Raw genomic sequence first — 13,663 nt, forward strand, 5'->3', positions numbered from 1 at the left:
CAAGACCTACAGTATGAGATCGATTAGGCCGCGCACGGGCCATCGTCCTGCCACTGTCCAACGTCACCTGCCACCCGCCATGTCACGCCGCAGCGAAGGCGAACAATACAACGCTTGTTTTTTTTGATGCTTTCTTCTTGACATCACACACACATACACTCCTTTGTGTGATGTGCCCTCCCTGGGGAATTGACCTGACTTGACTTTCAAAGGTTTTTGTGATCTTCTCCTTCTGGAGCTTCGGGGTTCTTTCGGAACTTATCGCGATCGCGTTCGCTGGATCAAGCGTACTCTGGTTTGGTTTGATACCCATAGCGACGCCTGGATAATCTAGATTGGGTAGATGGGCGTCTGTCTGTCCTGTCTTGGCTTGGGACGCCGAGAAAGCCATGATGTGAGTTGAGCAGATTAACTTCGCTGCATCAGCTTCTCATCATCGATGCTGGCATCCCTTAAGCTTATACTGACTTACACGAACCAGTCCGAATCAGCAAGACTCCTAGACGATGATCTCTACCCCGGGGGATACGGCTATGGCTCCGTAAATCATGCGCACCAACATCAGGCTGATCCAGAGGACTTGAAGCGCGAGAGGGAGGCGTTGGAGGCGATATGCCAGCGGGCATCAGAGTAAGCCAGCCACTCGTCCCGTACTTCTCTGCATCACGCCAAAAATTGGGAACCAGCCTCTATATCATCGGAATTACTGGTTAAACAGAACAAAAATGACTAACGCATTGATTTCACATCAGCTCCGTCATCGACATCTGGGCTCTCCAGCCCCAACCGCACCTGCAGCCGCGCGCAGCACTACGAAGCAACGGATCAATCGTATCCACGCGCGTCCCCAGCGGTAACGAGACGCCAGCAATACACATCACAGAGCATGCAGACGACGTCTCGGAAACTCAACAACAACAACATGAGCCCAAGAGAACTACTGCTGCCACGCAGAAGAAGAAGCCCGCGACGGTCCCGAAGCACTGGGGGGAAGTGGTCATCACACCGAGGAAAGGAAAGAAATTGGATCAAGATAATGGAAATGACTTTTTTGGCGTTTTGAAGGTTACTTGAAATTAGGACAGACACGGCACGGCACGGTTGTTTATCCTCTCTTCTTATCATCGTCTTCTTTATCATCATCATATACCCCGAATTTTGATTTGCATCACCTTTTTTCCCTTCTTCCCTTCCTTTTTCTTTCGCCGTGTTGGGTCCTCGTCACATCACACACTCTCGCTTGCTTTCCTTTTTTTTTTCTTTTGCTTCTTCACACCATTGATTGGTCTTGATTTCCCTTTCCTTCGTTCTTTTCTTTTTTCTCTCTGTCAGATTGTCACTTCTGTTTCCTCATGCATGCACCATGTACTATGTACCATGTACCGTGTACAGGACAAAAATCGACGGACTAGCCAGTCCATTTTTCTTTCTTGTTTCTCTTTCTTATTTCTTTCCTCCATCGTTGTCTAGGTACTTTACCTACTGGATTGCTTGGTTTATAGTTGCAACATACTTCATACAATAAATAAATAGAATAAGACTCATACACGTATGTATATACAGTTCTGAAGAAATACACGATTACTGTAGTTAAGCGTATTATGTCTTGAATTCTAGCAGTAACTGATAGATTAGGCAGGAAGGTACCTAGGTAACTAGCAGAATAGAATAGGTAAATTGAAAACAGTCAACAGCACGATATGTAAATCAAAGCATGTATGATACGATGCCTGATGATAGCAGAAATAGGCGGCAAAAGTTGACTATCCTGGACACCGTAACGCACTTGAGGACCTTCCTTCCCAATGATAACGCGAGTCGCCTCCTCCGTCTGACAGATAAAAAAAGAGTAGAGAAAACAAAGCAAAAGACACAAACTCCACAAGAACGCCCGCTAGCCTAGTTAAATCAGATTGCATCGTAAACTGGGAATAGTGCAGGTATGCAGTTATATGCGTCATGGATCCAGCCATGTCCAAGGATGTGGAGGCAGGCCGAATGAGCGAGTTGAACGCGATTAGACGTCGTCCATCTCCCCAGCAGGTTCTTCCCTGTCAGATTCGTAGCTACCGACGGAGCTCAACTCGTCTTCAGACTCGGAATCTTCGCTGGCCTCATCCACGGCCTCCTTGGTGGCATACTTGGCAACATACTCTGTGAAAGTTTAGCACATGTCAAAATTTTGTTCCATCATAAGAAGATCGGCAACAGTACATACCCCGTACTTTGGCATCATAGGCTTTTGGCTCCCTCATGAGCATGGCTGCCGCCTCACCATTGAGAGGGTCAGAAGGATTGGGGTAGCGTAGCAATTGCGGCAGGAAGACCTCGAAGATGTTGATCATGTCGTACATGGGCGACCACGTCTGATTAATGACATCCAAGCAGACAGATCCCGAGCTTCGCAGTGAGTTAGCGAATGCCAGAATGGATTAAGGCCAAATGGATTAGGTCTGGATTCTCTTACAGCTCATCAATGTTGGGATGGAAAATACGATTGACGAAGCCGATACTGGGACTCTTGTAAGGGTACTGATCCGGCAATTCGACATGGATTTTCCAGTGGCCACCGGCGAACGGAGCTGTTAACCTGGTCAATAACCATTGTAATTCGTGTATCCTTATGCTCAACGTACTCTCTTCAGGACCCTTGAAGCGCACATAGAACTCTTGCCTGGACGTAGACAGTCAATATCACTTCAAACCCGATATTCTCATGCGGTTGACTCGATGTAGGTCACATACACTAAGAGAGCATAAGGTCAGCAAGCACAATGGATATAGTACAGGCACGTCAGACTCACTGTTATCATTAACAAGAGTAACTTCATAGTCACTCATCAACCTGCAAAAATTATCAGCATCAAGAGGTCCGGTAATTTGTACTTCGTAAGTCCCGAAAGCATCCGACGATCGTTCGATGTGTCAGGGCTCGTGGCAAACTGGACGACACCTACATCCTACGCAGAGTTAGTAACACTTTGCCTGGGGTGTTGATACATAGCTGCACTCACTTCATGACCTGTTCAAGCAGTAACGCAGATCCATATGTCAGCCCTTCTGCCTTTGACCTGATTCTATTGACCTCCATTCCGCCATTCATCCGCAACTACTTACATCCGTTTCGATCCTCCGCTTTGGGCTACTCATTTTGGAAGGCTTGAGGGCACTGGTTGGGAATTTGACAGTAAACAGAAGCTTTTGGTGGTAAAGACAGTCAAGCTAGAAGCGCAAATTCGACGCTGGATCAGGAGAGGATGTTCTCCCAAGGTGGCAACGAGCGAGCGGGGTATACCGGAGGTGAGCTGGCGGTGCTAAGAAGACGAAAGTATCGAGGTTGGCAGATGGGTTGGCGCTTGGAAGAGAGAGGAAGGCTAGGAGTTGCTTATGGCGAGAGAGACTGGTATAGAGGACACTGATTGCTGGTTGAGATGGAGAAGGAGGACAAGGGAAGTCGAAGGCGGGAGGGACGATGATGATACCTCTCGGCGATAGGCACGGCGGATGGAGCCTGCAGTCACGGCCAACTGGTCATGTGCCCCACTGGTCCGCTGCGTTATCGATCTGGGCAGAGCCAGCACTCAACTTGAGGTCTTCTCAAGCTTTCTTTCAAACAGGTCAGGAATCTTTATCTTGCAGGCTGGACTGAGCTACTTCTTCTTCCTCTGACACAGGAGTTGGCAACGATCAGTCATTACTTCGATGTTCTTTCTATTCCGGATGAGACGGGACTGCCTCCGACGCCAAGGCGTTGTGGAGCGTGGAGTCATGTCCCAGGTATGACAGGTATCCAAGGCTAAGTCGAGTGTTCCGGATTTGCAGCAGTTTGTTCTCATCTCCAGATCCTTGGGTCGTCATGACGCCGAATTTCCACCGATTGATTGGTGGCAGCTAAGAGGGCAATGTGAGGCAAAAAATGGCTGTGATGCTATCCAATCACGATAAGTTCTCTATATCGAGTCTGTTTTCTAGACTCTCTCATTTCCCTCATTTTAATTCCTTCCCCTATGACCTACTAAATTCAGCACACTCTCACACATCTGAGTTGAACTGTGAGCATATTGAGGAATATTTTCAAGTGGACATAGAGGAATGTGACTAGGTGGAATTAACACAATCTTGTCTGTGAACAGCCTCCAGACTTTACATGAACGACTCATCCTTTGGCAATGGAGATATGCATTGCCATAGGTCCTACTCCGTATGCAGGTACGGAGTAATTACTCCGTACAGAGTGGTAAATGAGAAAGGTACCTATTTTTGAGTGAGGTCAATAACATTATATACTATCCCAATATCGGGGTTTAAAGGATACTAGGCTTTCAATAGTATCTGGCCCAGCCGGATCGATAATAACGATAAACTGGAATCTGAATCACAAGTCAGCTTTAGCTCATATAGTCAGTCCTCCGTTTCAGTTGGGATGTGGTGCAGAGAAACACGCCGGAAGCTGATTCGCTGAGCTGTAACCTCTGTTTCCCTCCTCCGGACCACACTGACTGCCAAGACCATGACTGTCTTAATTTACCAACATCTCTGTTATGCTTCATATTGTTTGCAGTAGAGGATTTCTCATCAGTATATTCTGATCTTTGCTAGTCAGATCCTCAGAACTGCCGTCTTCACCACTCGCAATTATTTATTATGGACCCCTCTTCCCCACCTTCAGACGGCTCTCGTCGCAACTCCCCCAGGCCACCAGTAGCAACAACTTCCTCGCCTGGTCTGTCACACAGACCTCGAGTCGTCAGCAGTCCAGCATCTAGCGGTGACACCGCCGCAGCTGGAGGAACGACGCCGATTCCGGACGAGGAACATGGTGCCGATATGCCGCTGACGATGTCCGCTTCGGTCGTGCTTACGGGCCTGCCGCGGGATGCGACCCAGGCTCTGGCCGATGCGGAAGCTGTAGATACTGGGAAAGGTAATTTACTAGATATCCTAAATTGTCCATGTGCTGCTCTTCAACTTGGATGTCTTTTATCTGTTCGTTTTTTTTTTGTTTTTTTGTTGTCATTCTTCCTAGACCTTTAACAACCATACCTCTCTTTTCATTCCCCCTTATGTTGAAATATTGTGGATTTTGGCACACTTGTTTCTTTTCGTATATCTTCTACTGACGGCGCGTAGTAACCGTCCGATTCCAACCTCTACCATCCGCACCGATCCTCAAGAACCGCGTGTTCAAGATCAGTGCCTCGCAAAAGTTCGAGACAGTCGTCAAATTCCTTCGGAAAAAGCTGGATTGCAAAGACACCGACTCCGTATTCTGTTATGTCAATAGTGTCTTTGCTCCCGGTTTGGATGAAGGTGTGGGAGGATTGTGGAGAGTAAGTACCATTAAGAAATTCTTTTCTTGTGTCACTTTAGAGTAAGATGACTTATATGTATTCTTCTTCTTCAGTGCTTCAAAACTGATGACCAACTTATTGTTTCGTATTCGATGACACCAGCTTTTGGCTAGAGGATGTAGTCAATACTCTCATCGAGAAAATCAAACAGGATGCATGAACTAAACCTTGAGACGAGGTAAGTGTCTTCAATTCATTACTATGCAGGATAAAATCCATGTAAAAGCGTCACTTTGCGCATCAATGCAAGGTGCCTTTCCAGACTCATATCCGTTTTATTCATAGCGAAGGGTGAAATATTTAGTGGTAAAATTGGCTTGACAGACTGATTATTCATTCCCAAAACGACCTGTGTATCCGAATTCGAGTATAGTGCAGTGATTCATCTGTCAAACAGCGTATCGCAACTCCACCTCTGACTCCAAGCCGTAGAGCTGTCTTCCGTCATCGATCCACCGGAGACAGCTTTCGCACCCGCTCATCGCACCGAATGGATTGATCTCTATCAGCTGTATCTGGCCAGAAGGCGTCCTCAACACGTCGAATGTAAACCCTTCCTTATTCATTGTGTCGAGCACCCAACGGTCACTAAGCTGCGCAGCATGTTTGATGATGTCTTGATAGATATCGCATGCAGCTGAGTAAATAGCCAACGCTTGGTCGGTGGCGGATGTCTGATCGTCGAGATCCAGAGGCGCCCACCAACGGTATTGAGAAATAGCGGCAGGTCTCGAAAGTCGCGGGGGACAAAAGACGCGACTTTCCCGCGCCGGATTCATGTCGGGGTTGAAAGGCAGCAAGATGATTTTGGGCTTCCCGAGAGGTTCTTCTTCCTCCAGGACATCGCGAATAGCGCGAACGGCTCGCATGGAGGTGTACAGACGGTCGATGACATCTTCGACACTCTCGACGACAGAATGACCCGCTTGACTGTCCTTGGCGCTGCAATAATCCACTCGTAGGAACCATTTCTTCTCCCCTCCTTGGAATACCTCTTCCGTGGGGGTCCCGGCCGTCGTTGTCTTGGGAAACAGAGCCTTGAGGTCCTGGCGGGCCTCGGCGTCAAGCTGCCTACCGGAGCACCATACCACGCGTAGAGACCTGTGATTTTGTTGGCTAAAAACCTCGAGATCTCGAAAACGTGCCAGGTGGAGTTTCCCTGGCTAGAGCAGATCAATGGGATCCAGTGACTGATTCGGGTGGGGTAGAAAGATGACATGCGATGGTGGAAGTCGTTGTCCTCTGGGACCACGGCCGCGATTTCATCTTTGAAGAGACAAAGTCGCTGGAGAGAAGGAGATAAGCGTTTGTTAGTAGATAGAGGTTTTGAGAAGTGATTCATTGGTTGGTCAACAAACCAAAGAAGGTTCACAATTTAATTTGAGGCCTGGATTCACCCAGCGAATTCAACCGGGCAGTCACATCCTGCTGCCTGGGCAGGCAGTGCTGACATTTCTTTTCAATCCTTATGGACAAAGACAGACCACGGACAGATTCCTTTTGGAAAGGCATATAAGTCGGAATAGATAGTGAATACTATCAATAGAAGTTTAAATAGCAGGATTGCTGGATACTGATTGTCCATTTTCTCTTTCAGAGACAATTTGATACTGACAAGGAAATGCCTGCATTTCTTTCTTCCCAGTTGAGAATGGAGAATGGAGAATCCAAAGAAACCCGCGGTCACTGACAAAATAGCTTCAATCAAACAACAGACGCCCATAAAATGCAATCAATCAATCAAGCATGAAATCCTAAACTCCAGCTAACTCCAACGCCAGATGAAGGTATGTACGTATGTAGAAAATACATAGGTAGGTAATGTGCGTTTCTTAGTTCTCCTAGAATAAAGAGTATGACATCAGTACGAGCGACAGCATGAGACTCCGTGGAAAATCCCCACTGGCATATACCTTGTACTGCTCCAGCGCACGTTGAATATCTTCCAGACTGGTCTTGTCGCCGTATGCGTCCATCAGCTGCGCATTCCGCCGTAGACGCTCCTCTTCTTGGATGAGATGGTATTCTCTCTGAAGGCGACTGTCACGGTAGTTTGATATGCCGAAGCCTATATCAGGTATGTGTTAGACTTCCTCGTTTGTTTTCGGGAATAATCTAGGCGAGACAAACCGATGCTTAAGACGGCCACTACGGGAAGACATCTGAGACAGACAGACAGACGCGACGAACAGGAATCAGCACAGGATCAATAGAAGCTTTATTCCAAGGTTGTCAAGCATGTGGTCAGACTGGAAACAGTAAGGTAAGGCAGAGCATACAGTCGTCCAATACGTCCGATCTTGAAAGAGCCCCGAGTAGGGCCAGGGCCAGAGGACGTTGCGAATAGTTGCATCTTGAGCGGAGCGGCTGGTCTCTCGTCAGAAAGCTCGCTGGGCGCTGATAACTTTATCGTCGCAAGAATGGCGATTAAATCTGAGGAGGTTGAAACGATATCTGCTTTGATATCGTATCTTATAATAATAAGTTATTATTTGCTTAGTTGTAGGAGAGGACAAAGCATCCTCTTAATTATTACCCCCCGGCAGGAAACCCCGGTAATATCGTATATTCCAACATCCGGATAATACCACCCCACAAGACAATGTGGAGAGCCTTTGAGCCTGTGGCATGATTGATTCAACGCTAATTGATGGGGCTATGTGAGTGGCAGCCAGGGTCTCCAGATTTCGGGGAAAAGGGAACCGAGGTAATCAATCCGTTGACAGAGGTCGCTGGATTGGTGACGTGATGTCAGCAGACTCTGGGTGAGACTGCTGCTAGTCGCGTGATGGTCACTGCATATATCTCCTGATTGCTGCAATCATGGCACATAGCTCCTCTTGCACGCATTCAGTTGAGCATTGCAATTTTTTCTGTACAGCCATTCGATAAACAAGTATATTTCACAGAAGAAAGCATGTCCTTAATTGGCAAATGCGACAATCTACTACAGTAGTATGGAGACTCCTCCGTCAACTCGAGTGATGAGCTGAGTGGAAGCGAGCGAAAATACCCATGAAAAGTGATCCGAGGTCAAACGACTACAATGAGAAAACGATACTCTTCTCGATGTTATTGACAGTGATGAATTCTTTGAAACGCGGCTTCAACAAGCCGTGATCGATTCCCGTTTTCCCCGCTATCGGCGAGAGACTAGAGTGGAGCAACACTAAGATCTCAAGCTGGCATCGCCCAACGTGACAACGTCATATTCCACTTGTCCACGAGATTTTTATTGCACGTTCCGTCGGATACGACCAACAGCAATGCTGCTGTAATCAGGGAGCCTAGAATACCGCCTTCAATCCCGAGTTTCTCCTGCTGGATCGTCTTGATACACAATGCCGCCCGAGGATCCAGAATCTGACGGCCTCACGCGTCTTCCGCCGACGGTAGCGACAGAGGAGACTCCGCTTCTCCAGGGCCAGAGTTCAACTCATGATGTCGCAGCAGACGGCATTCCCCTTGCCAAAGAGCCGACGACAAAGGAATTGATCCTGGTCCTGAGCAGCATCTGGCTGGGCGTCTTCCTGGCCGCGTTGGATGGCACCGTCGTTGCAACTCTCTCGGTGCCAATTTCATCCTACTTCAACTCGCTCTCCCTCCTGTCGTGGCTGGCGACCGCCTACCTGATCTCGAACGCTGCCTTCCAGCCTCTGAGCGGCCGACTGACGGATATCTTCTCGCGACGCGCCGGGCTCGTCGTGTCCAATATCTTCTTTGGCATTGGCAATTTGATCTGTGGGCTCGCGACGGAAGAATGGATGATGATTCTGGGACGGGTGGTCGCTGGGATCGGTGGTGGTGGCCTGACTGCGATTTCTACGTTCGTCACGTCAGACTTGGTTCCTCTCCGTCGTCGAGGAGTGTGGCAGGGGATTGGAAACCTCTGCTACGGGGCGGGCATGGGGCTAGGCGGGGTGTTTGGAGGGTTCATGAACGATGCGCTCAGCTGGCGGTGGGCATTTTTGATTCAGGTTCCTTTCGTTGCCATCTCGGGTCTGCTTGTTGCGTTTATGGTGAACATTCCGGTGAAGGAGACGGACAAGTCGAAGATCAAGAGGGTGGATTTCCTCGGCGCGCTCACTCTCGTCACCTCTCTGGTCTTGCTACTGCTGGGTCTGAATGCAGGAGGCAACCAGGTGCCATGGATGCATCCTCTGGTCCTCACGAGCCTACCTCTCTCCGCTGTCTTCTTGGTCATCTTCATCTACGTTGAAGACAAGATTGCTTCGGAGCCGGTGATCCCCGTCCGGCTGCTGCTGGACCGGACGGTGTTTTCTGCTTGTCTTACAAACTGGTTCTCCACCATGGGGGTCTTCGGGTTGCTGTACTATGTGCCGCTTTACTTCCAAGTTCAGGGCCACTCCGCGACGGCTGCCGGAGTGCGCCTGGTGCCCCAGGCCGTGGGCACGTCCCTGGGATCTCTAGGTTCCGGGATACTGATGCGGGCTACTGGCAAATACATGCTGATGAGTCACATCAGCATGGTTCTCTTGGTCGGATCTACGGCGGTAACCTGCACCTTTACCCTATCCTCCGCCTCGTGGCTGGCGTTTGTCTGCCTCTTTGTGCTTGGAGTCGGCTACGGGTCCATGCTCACCGTGACTCTCGTGGCACTCATCTCTGCCGTTGACCACCAGCACCATTCCGTCGTGACCTCTGCCTCGTATGCCTTCCGCAGCACGGGGAGCACCATTGGCATTACGATTGCATCTGCCGTGTTTCAGAATATCCTGAAGTCGGAGCTGTGGTCCCGTTTCGGTGGCCGCAAGGAAGCAGATGAGCTAATCCCCAAGATTCGCGACAGTCTGGATGAGATCCGCAGGGTGCCTGTAGACTGGCGACAGGGGGTTTTGGACGCTTACATGGACTCCCTGCGCGCAGTGTTCATCACGCTGCTGGGGCTTACGGTACTCGCTGGGCTGGTCAGCGTGGCTATGAAGCAGCATAAATTGCACACCAACTTGGCACGGCGCTGAGTTGATATCAATCTAGCTAATCATGAAGATAGAAAACGGAAATCGTATCTTCAAGATCGGCATGTCGAAATGCCCGTTGTACTACTGTATATGCCCATCTATACACATATAGACGCTGGTCAATAGAGTATTGTTAAGATCTTGATAGACAACCATAGACTTGACTTCTGGATTGATAACTGCATTATGTACGGAGCACTCTTTTGATAGTCGAAGTTCTGGCCATAGATGTAGCGCAGTACTCGGATGAATAATCTTGTGCAATGTGCTGGCAGACTCGGTTATTGACGGGTTAACTAACAACTTACGTCTCCGTGAAGTCAAATCAATTCAATTCATTGTCTGCAGACCGCCCTTGCTGGCGATGGCCCACCCAGACCATCCAGCACCCGCGAATCGGGCACGGCCAGCGCTAACAAACTTACTGCAAGCCAATGCTGGGGGGAAGTTGGTTGATGTTACCTATCTCAATTTAATTACCCTCGAGAACCTCTTTCGATCTTATGATTCCAGCCCGGCTGATCTTCGAGGAATGGAAGACACGGTCGATTCGAGTCTCCTTCCCAGCCGATTCCGACGTCGTTCGTTGCCCGCCTGAACCGTTCGAACATTCATTCACGTTGGCTGAATTGCGAGGTTAACTATACCGCACCGCTACGCTACCGATCGAAACTGCGCGCTGTGGCGATACTATCGAACCCGAGCGAGAACGAGAAACGTGGCGACGGGGAACAAGCACAGACAGCACAACAAAGTCAGTCGGGGGCATAATTTAGTTGACGACTCGCTGGCTTAGTTATCCTGTTTCTGTCTTTGCGCTTACCCAGTCAGCTCTCGACACACCGCTTCCTCATACCTGGTCAGGCACCGTACAGGACGACCTTGTTGGTACAAGTCGTCTGGCCAGACCACACGCGTTATTCCCGCCTCGGGATCGGGATTTAAGGAGTCAAGTCAAGCCAAATCCGCCTGTCTTTACCGTCCGTCCTATACGTCCGAATGTTGAACTGAACCTGTCGGTACTGGACTAGCATCAAGACAAGAAAGTGTAGTGGGAGAAGCAGGAGTTGGCAGCTGTGAGATATACCTTCGAGTTACGACTTGACGGGAGTATACATAGGAGTGTGACGCGGATACGATCATTTTATTCGTCCGTTATATATGTATTGTGATATGGCAGTTGGCTTGAAAGCCGACGTGACAGAGGAATCAAAGAATATCGGCCCGAAGCGAGTATGCGTGCGAGAGATGGCCGTCGACGGCGACTCCGACGGAGATAGTGCTGGGGACGGCGGGGATCCCGACGGACACCTCAGAACGGCGGCTTCTCAGCAGACCGATGCAGTAGGGGCCTCCAGGCGGCGGAAACGGGTGCTTCTGTCTACGGAGAGCGCCTTTGTCGACAACTTCCTTCCATGTCTGGTTCAGAATCCGGATGTCGAGCTCCGTTTGATCACGGATGAAGAGCCATCGGCGCTGCTCGCCGGTGCAAACCGGATCCCACATTACATGGACTCGGTCGATTGCCACACCTTCGATAAGAAGACGGGTCCTCGAAAATGGCTGCGGGCCAAGGCGGCGGAATTGGGTGAATGGGCCGACCTACTCATCGTTGCTCCCATCGATGCGGGCACCTTAGGAGCGATGCTGTCTGGCCTCACCAATACGTTGACCCTCGCCCTCCTTCGGGGTTGGGATTCGAAGAAGCCAGTGCTCCTCATTCCCGGAATGACGGTCGCCGAGTGGACGAATCCATTGAGTGAGAGGCAGCTCAGCGAGATCAAGCGGTTTTGGCCTTGGGTTATTGTCATACCTCCTCTTCAGTGGAAACTTGTTGGCCCCGAGGAAATTACCCAGCTGCCTTGGGAAGGAAGAGAGGAATTCGAAAAAGTCGTCCACAAGACGCTTGGATTGTCTCCGACAAGCGAAGGCGGCCAGGTTAGCGGAGCCGTTTGCGATGAGCCGACAGCGAAACCAAAACAGCCTGAAAAGCAGTGTGACAGTTGTGTCGCCCAGGTGGGAAAACAGGTGGCCAGAAAGCCGGAGAACAGACCCCCCAATTCGCTGCCTCTGGAGCTGTGGCTAATTATTTTCGAAGAACACCTCGGAGACTGGGAGATTGCCAAAGCGGTTGGCATTCCCACCAAACTCCCGGTGCCGAAGGAGTGGCAGCAACACATCCTGAAGATGTCGACCCCTGCATCCTTGGAGTACACGATCCTCCGAGGTTCCTTTGCTGCCATCAAATCTCGAATCGAGGCCCTGCCCCGATGGAAGCCGCTGTCGGACCTGGCGTGTCACCTGATCTTCAAGTTCTCGAGGACGGACATTCTCACGTATCTGTCGGAGAACCACCTGGACCTCTTCTGGACGACTGCCCGTTTGACCAACCTCCCGTACCGTGCTTCTGCCATCTACGGCAACCCGACCATTCTCACGTGGTGGCGTGATTCCGCGGCTCTGCCCACGAAGGAGTACATCGCTGACGCCATGGACGGTGCCTCACGCGCTGGCTTTGTGCACGTGCTGGAGTGGTGGCGCACGTCAGGTCTGCCACTTCGATATACAGAACGAGCTCTCGAATCCGCCAGCGCAGAGGGTCACGTCGCGGTGTTAGAGTGGTGGAAGAACGCGTCCGCCAATGCGCCCCCATCACGCCCCATTCCGCTGAAAGTAGGCAAATCAGTCCTTCTAGCCGCGCAGTCCGGCAAGACCGCCTCCCTCGCCTGGTGGGATGCATCGGGGATCCCTTACACGCATTCGGAATCCGTGGCCCGCATCGCCAGCACGCACGGCCACGTCCACGTGCTCGAGCTCTGGCACCGCCTCAAGGGCCCGAAGATGATCTTCGACAACCAGGTGCTCGTCGGCGCGACCAAGAACGGACACGACGACGTACTCGAATGGTGGCGCCGCAGCGGCCTGCGCGTGGAGTTCAAGACGTGCGACATCGAAGAGGCGCTCGAAGACGCGGACCCAGTGTCTGGCGCCGAAGAGCGCGTAAGGCGGTGGTGGGCGCGCAACGGGCTCAATCTGGGTGTTGGGACGAGTGAGTGGATGAAGGTGAAGGTGTTGTGACGGACAGACGGACAGAAGTAGTGGCCTGTTTTCGCTGTTGCTGTTGCTTTTTTTTTGCTCTTTATAGCGAAGTACCTAGTATACTATATACCCCTTTTCTTTTTCTTGCTTTTTCTTTTTCTTTTCTTCTTGGTTTTTTTTTTCTCTTGGTATTTCTCTCTTCTCAGTCCAGTCCAGTCCAGTCTAGTCTAGCAGTGTACCTAGGTACGTACATAGGTATATATATAGCATCTTGGATCTTTGAACTTGAAT

At 50.2% G+C, this 13,663-nt stretch overlaps 7 protein-coding genes across 7 annotated transcripts; 4 read left to right on the plus strand and 3 right to left on the minus strand.

Moving 5' to 3' along the window:
• Positions 1–343: 343 nt before the first annotated feature.
• Positions 344–1,074, plus strand: VTN77DRAFT_6453 (uncharacterized protein; the record flags this gene model as incomplete). Its single annotated transcript, XM_069422733.1, has 3 exons — positions 344–394; positions 482–630; positions 753–1,074. 3 exons carry the CDS (start codon positions 344–346, stop codon positions 1,072–1,074), a joined length of 522 nt encoding a protein of 173 aa, XP_069281363.1.
• Positions 1,075–2,017: 943 nt separating this feature from the next.
• Positions 2,018–3,150, minus strand: VTN77DRAFT_6454 (uncharacterized protein; the record flags this gene model as incomplete). Its single annotated transcript, XM_069422734.1, has 6 exons — positions 2,018–2,154; positions 2,219–2,400; positions 2,468–2,582; positions 2,637–2,674; positions 3,015–3,022; positions 3,118–3,150. 6 exons carry the CDS (start codon positions 3,148–3,150, stop codon positions 2,018–2,020), a joined length of 513 nt encoding a protein of 170 aa, XP_069281364.1.
• A 1,494-nt stretch (positions 3,151–4,644) lies between these two features.
• On the plus strand, positions 4,645–5,464 carry VTN77DRAFT_6455 (uncharacterized protein; the record flags this gene model as incomplete). The annotated part of the gene is made up of 3 exons (XM_069422735.1): positions 4,645–4,924; positions 5,131–5,330; positions 5,405–5,464. 3 exons carry the CDS (start codon positions 4,645–4,647, stop codon positions 5,462–5,464), a joined length of 540 nt encoding a protein of 179 aa, XP_069281365.1.
• Positions 5,465–5,740: 276 nt separating this feature from the next.
• VTN77DRAFT_6456 (uncharacterized protein) lies at positions 5,741–6,220 on the minus strand (the record flags this gene model as incomplete). Its single annotated transcript, XM_069422736.1, has 1 exon — positions 5,741–6,220. The coding sequence occupies one exon, from the start codon at positions 6,218–6,220 to the stop codon at positions 5,741–5,743; it is 480 nt and encodes a 159-aa protein (XP_069281366.1).
• Positions 6,221–7,183: 963 nt separating this feature from the next.
• Positions 7,184–7,704, minus strand: VTN77DRAFT_6457 (uncharacterized protein; the record flags this gene model as incomplete). Its single annotated transcript, XM_069422737.1, has 4 exons — positions 7,184–7,192; positions 7,265–7,419; positions 7,482–7,513; positions 7,631–7,704. The coding sequence occupies 4 exons, from the start codon at positions 7,702–7,704 to the stop codon at positions 7,184–7,186; spliced, it is 270 nt and encodes an 89-aa protein (XP_069281367.1).
• A 988-nt stretch (positions 7,705–8,692) lies between these two features.
• On the plus strand, positions 8,693–10,333 carry VTN77DRAFT_6458 (uncharacterized protein; the record flags this gene model as incomplete). Its single annotated transcript, XM_069422738.1, has 1 exon — positions 8,693–10,333. One exon carries the CDS (start codon positions 8,693–8,695, stop codon positions 10,331–10,333), a length of 1,641 nt encoding a protein of 546 aa, XP_069281368.1.
• A 1,173-nt stretch (positions 10,334–11,506) lies between these two features.
• VTN77DRAFT_6459 (uncharacterized protein) lies at positions 11,507–13,411 on the plus strand (the record flags this gene model as incomplete). Its single annotated transcript, XM_069422739.1, has 1 exon — positions 11,507–13,411. The coding sequence occupies one exon, from the start codon at positions 11,507–11,509 to the stop codon at positions 13,409–13,411; it is 1,905 nt and encodes a 634-aa protein (XP_069281369.1).
• Between the last annotated feature and the right edge of the window lie 252 nt (positions 13,412–13,663).

Source organism: Rasamsonia byssochlamydoides (genome assembly GCF_041956645.1).
Source record: "Rasamsonia byssochlamydoides strain NRRL 3658 unplaced genomic scaffold VTN77scaffold_5, whole genome shotgun sequence".
Lineage (NCBI taxonomy): Eukaryota > Fungi > Ascomycota > Eurotiomycetes > Eurotiales > Trichocomaceae > Rasamsonia > Rasamsonia byssochlamydoides.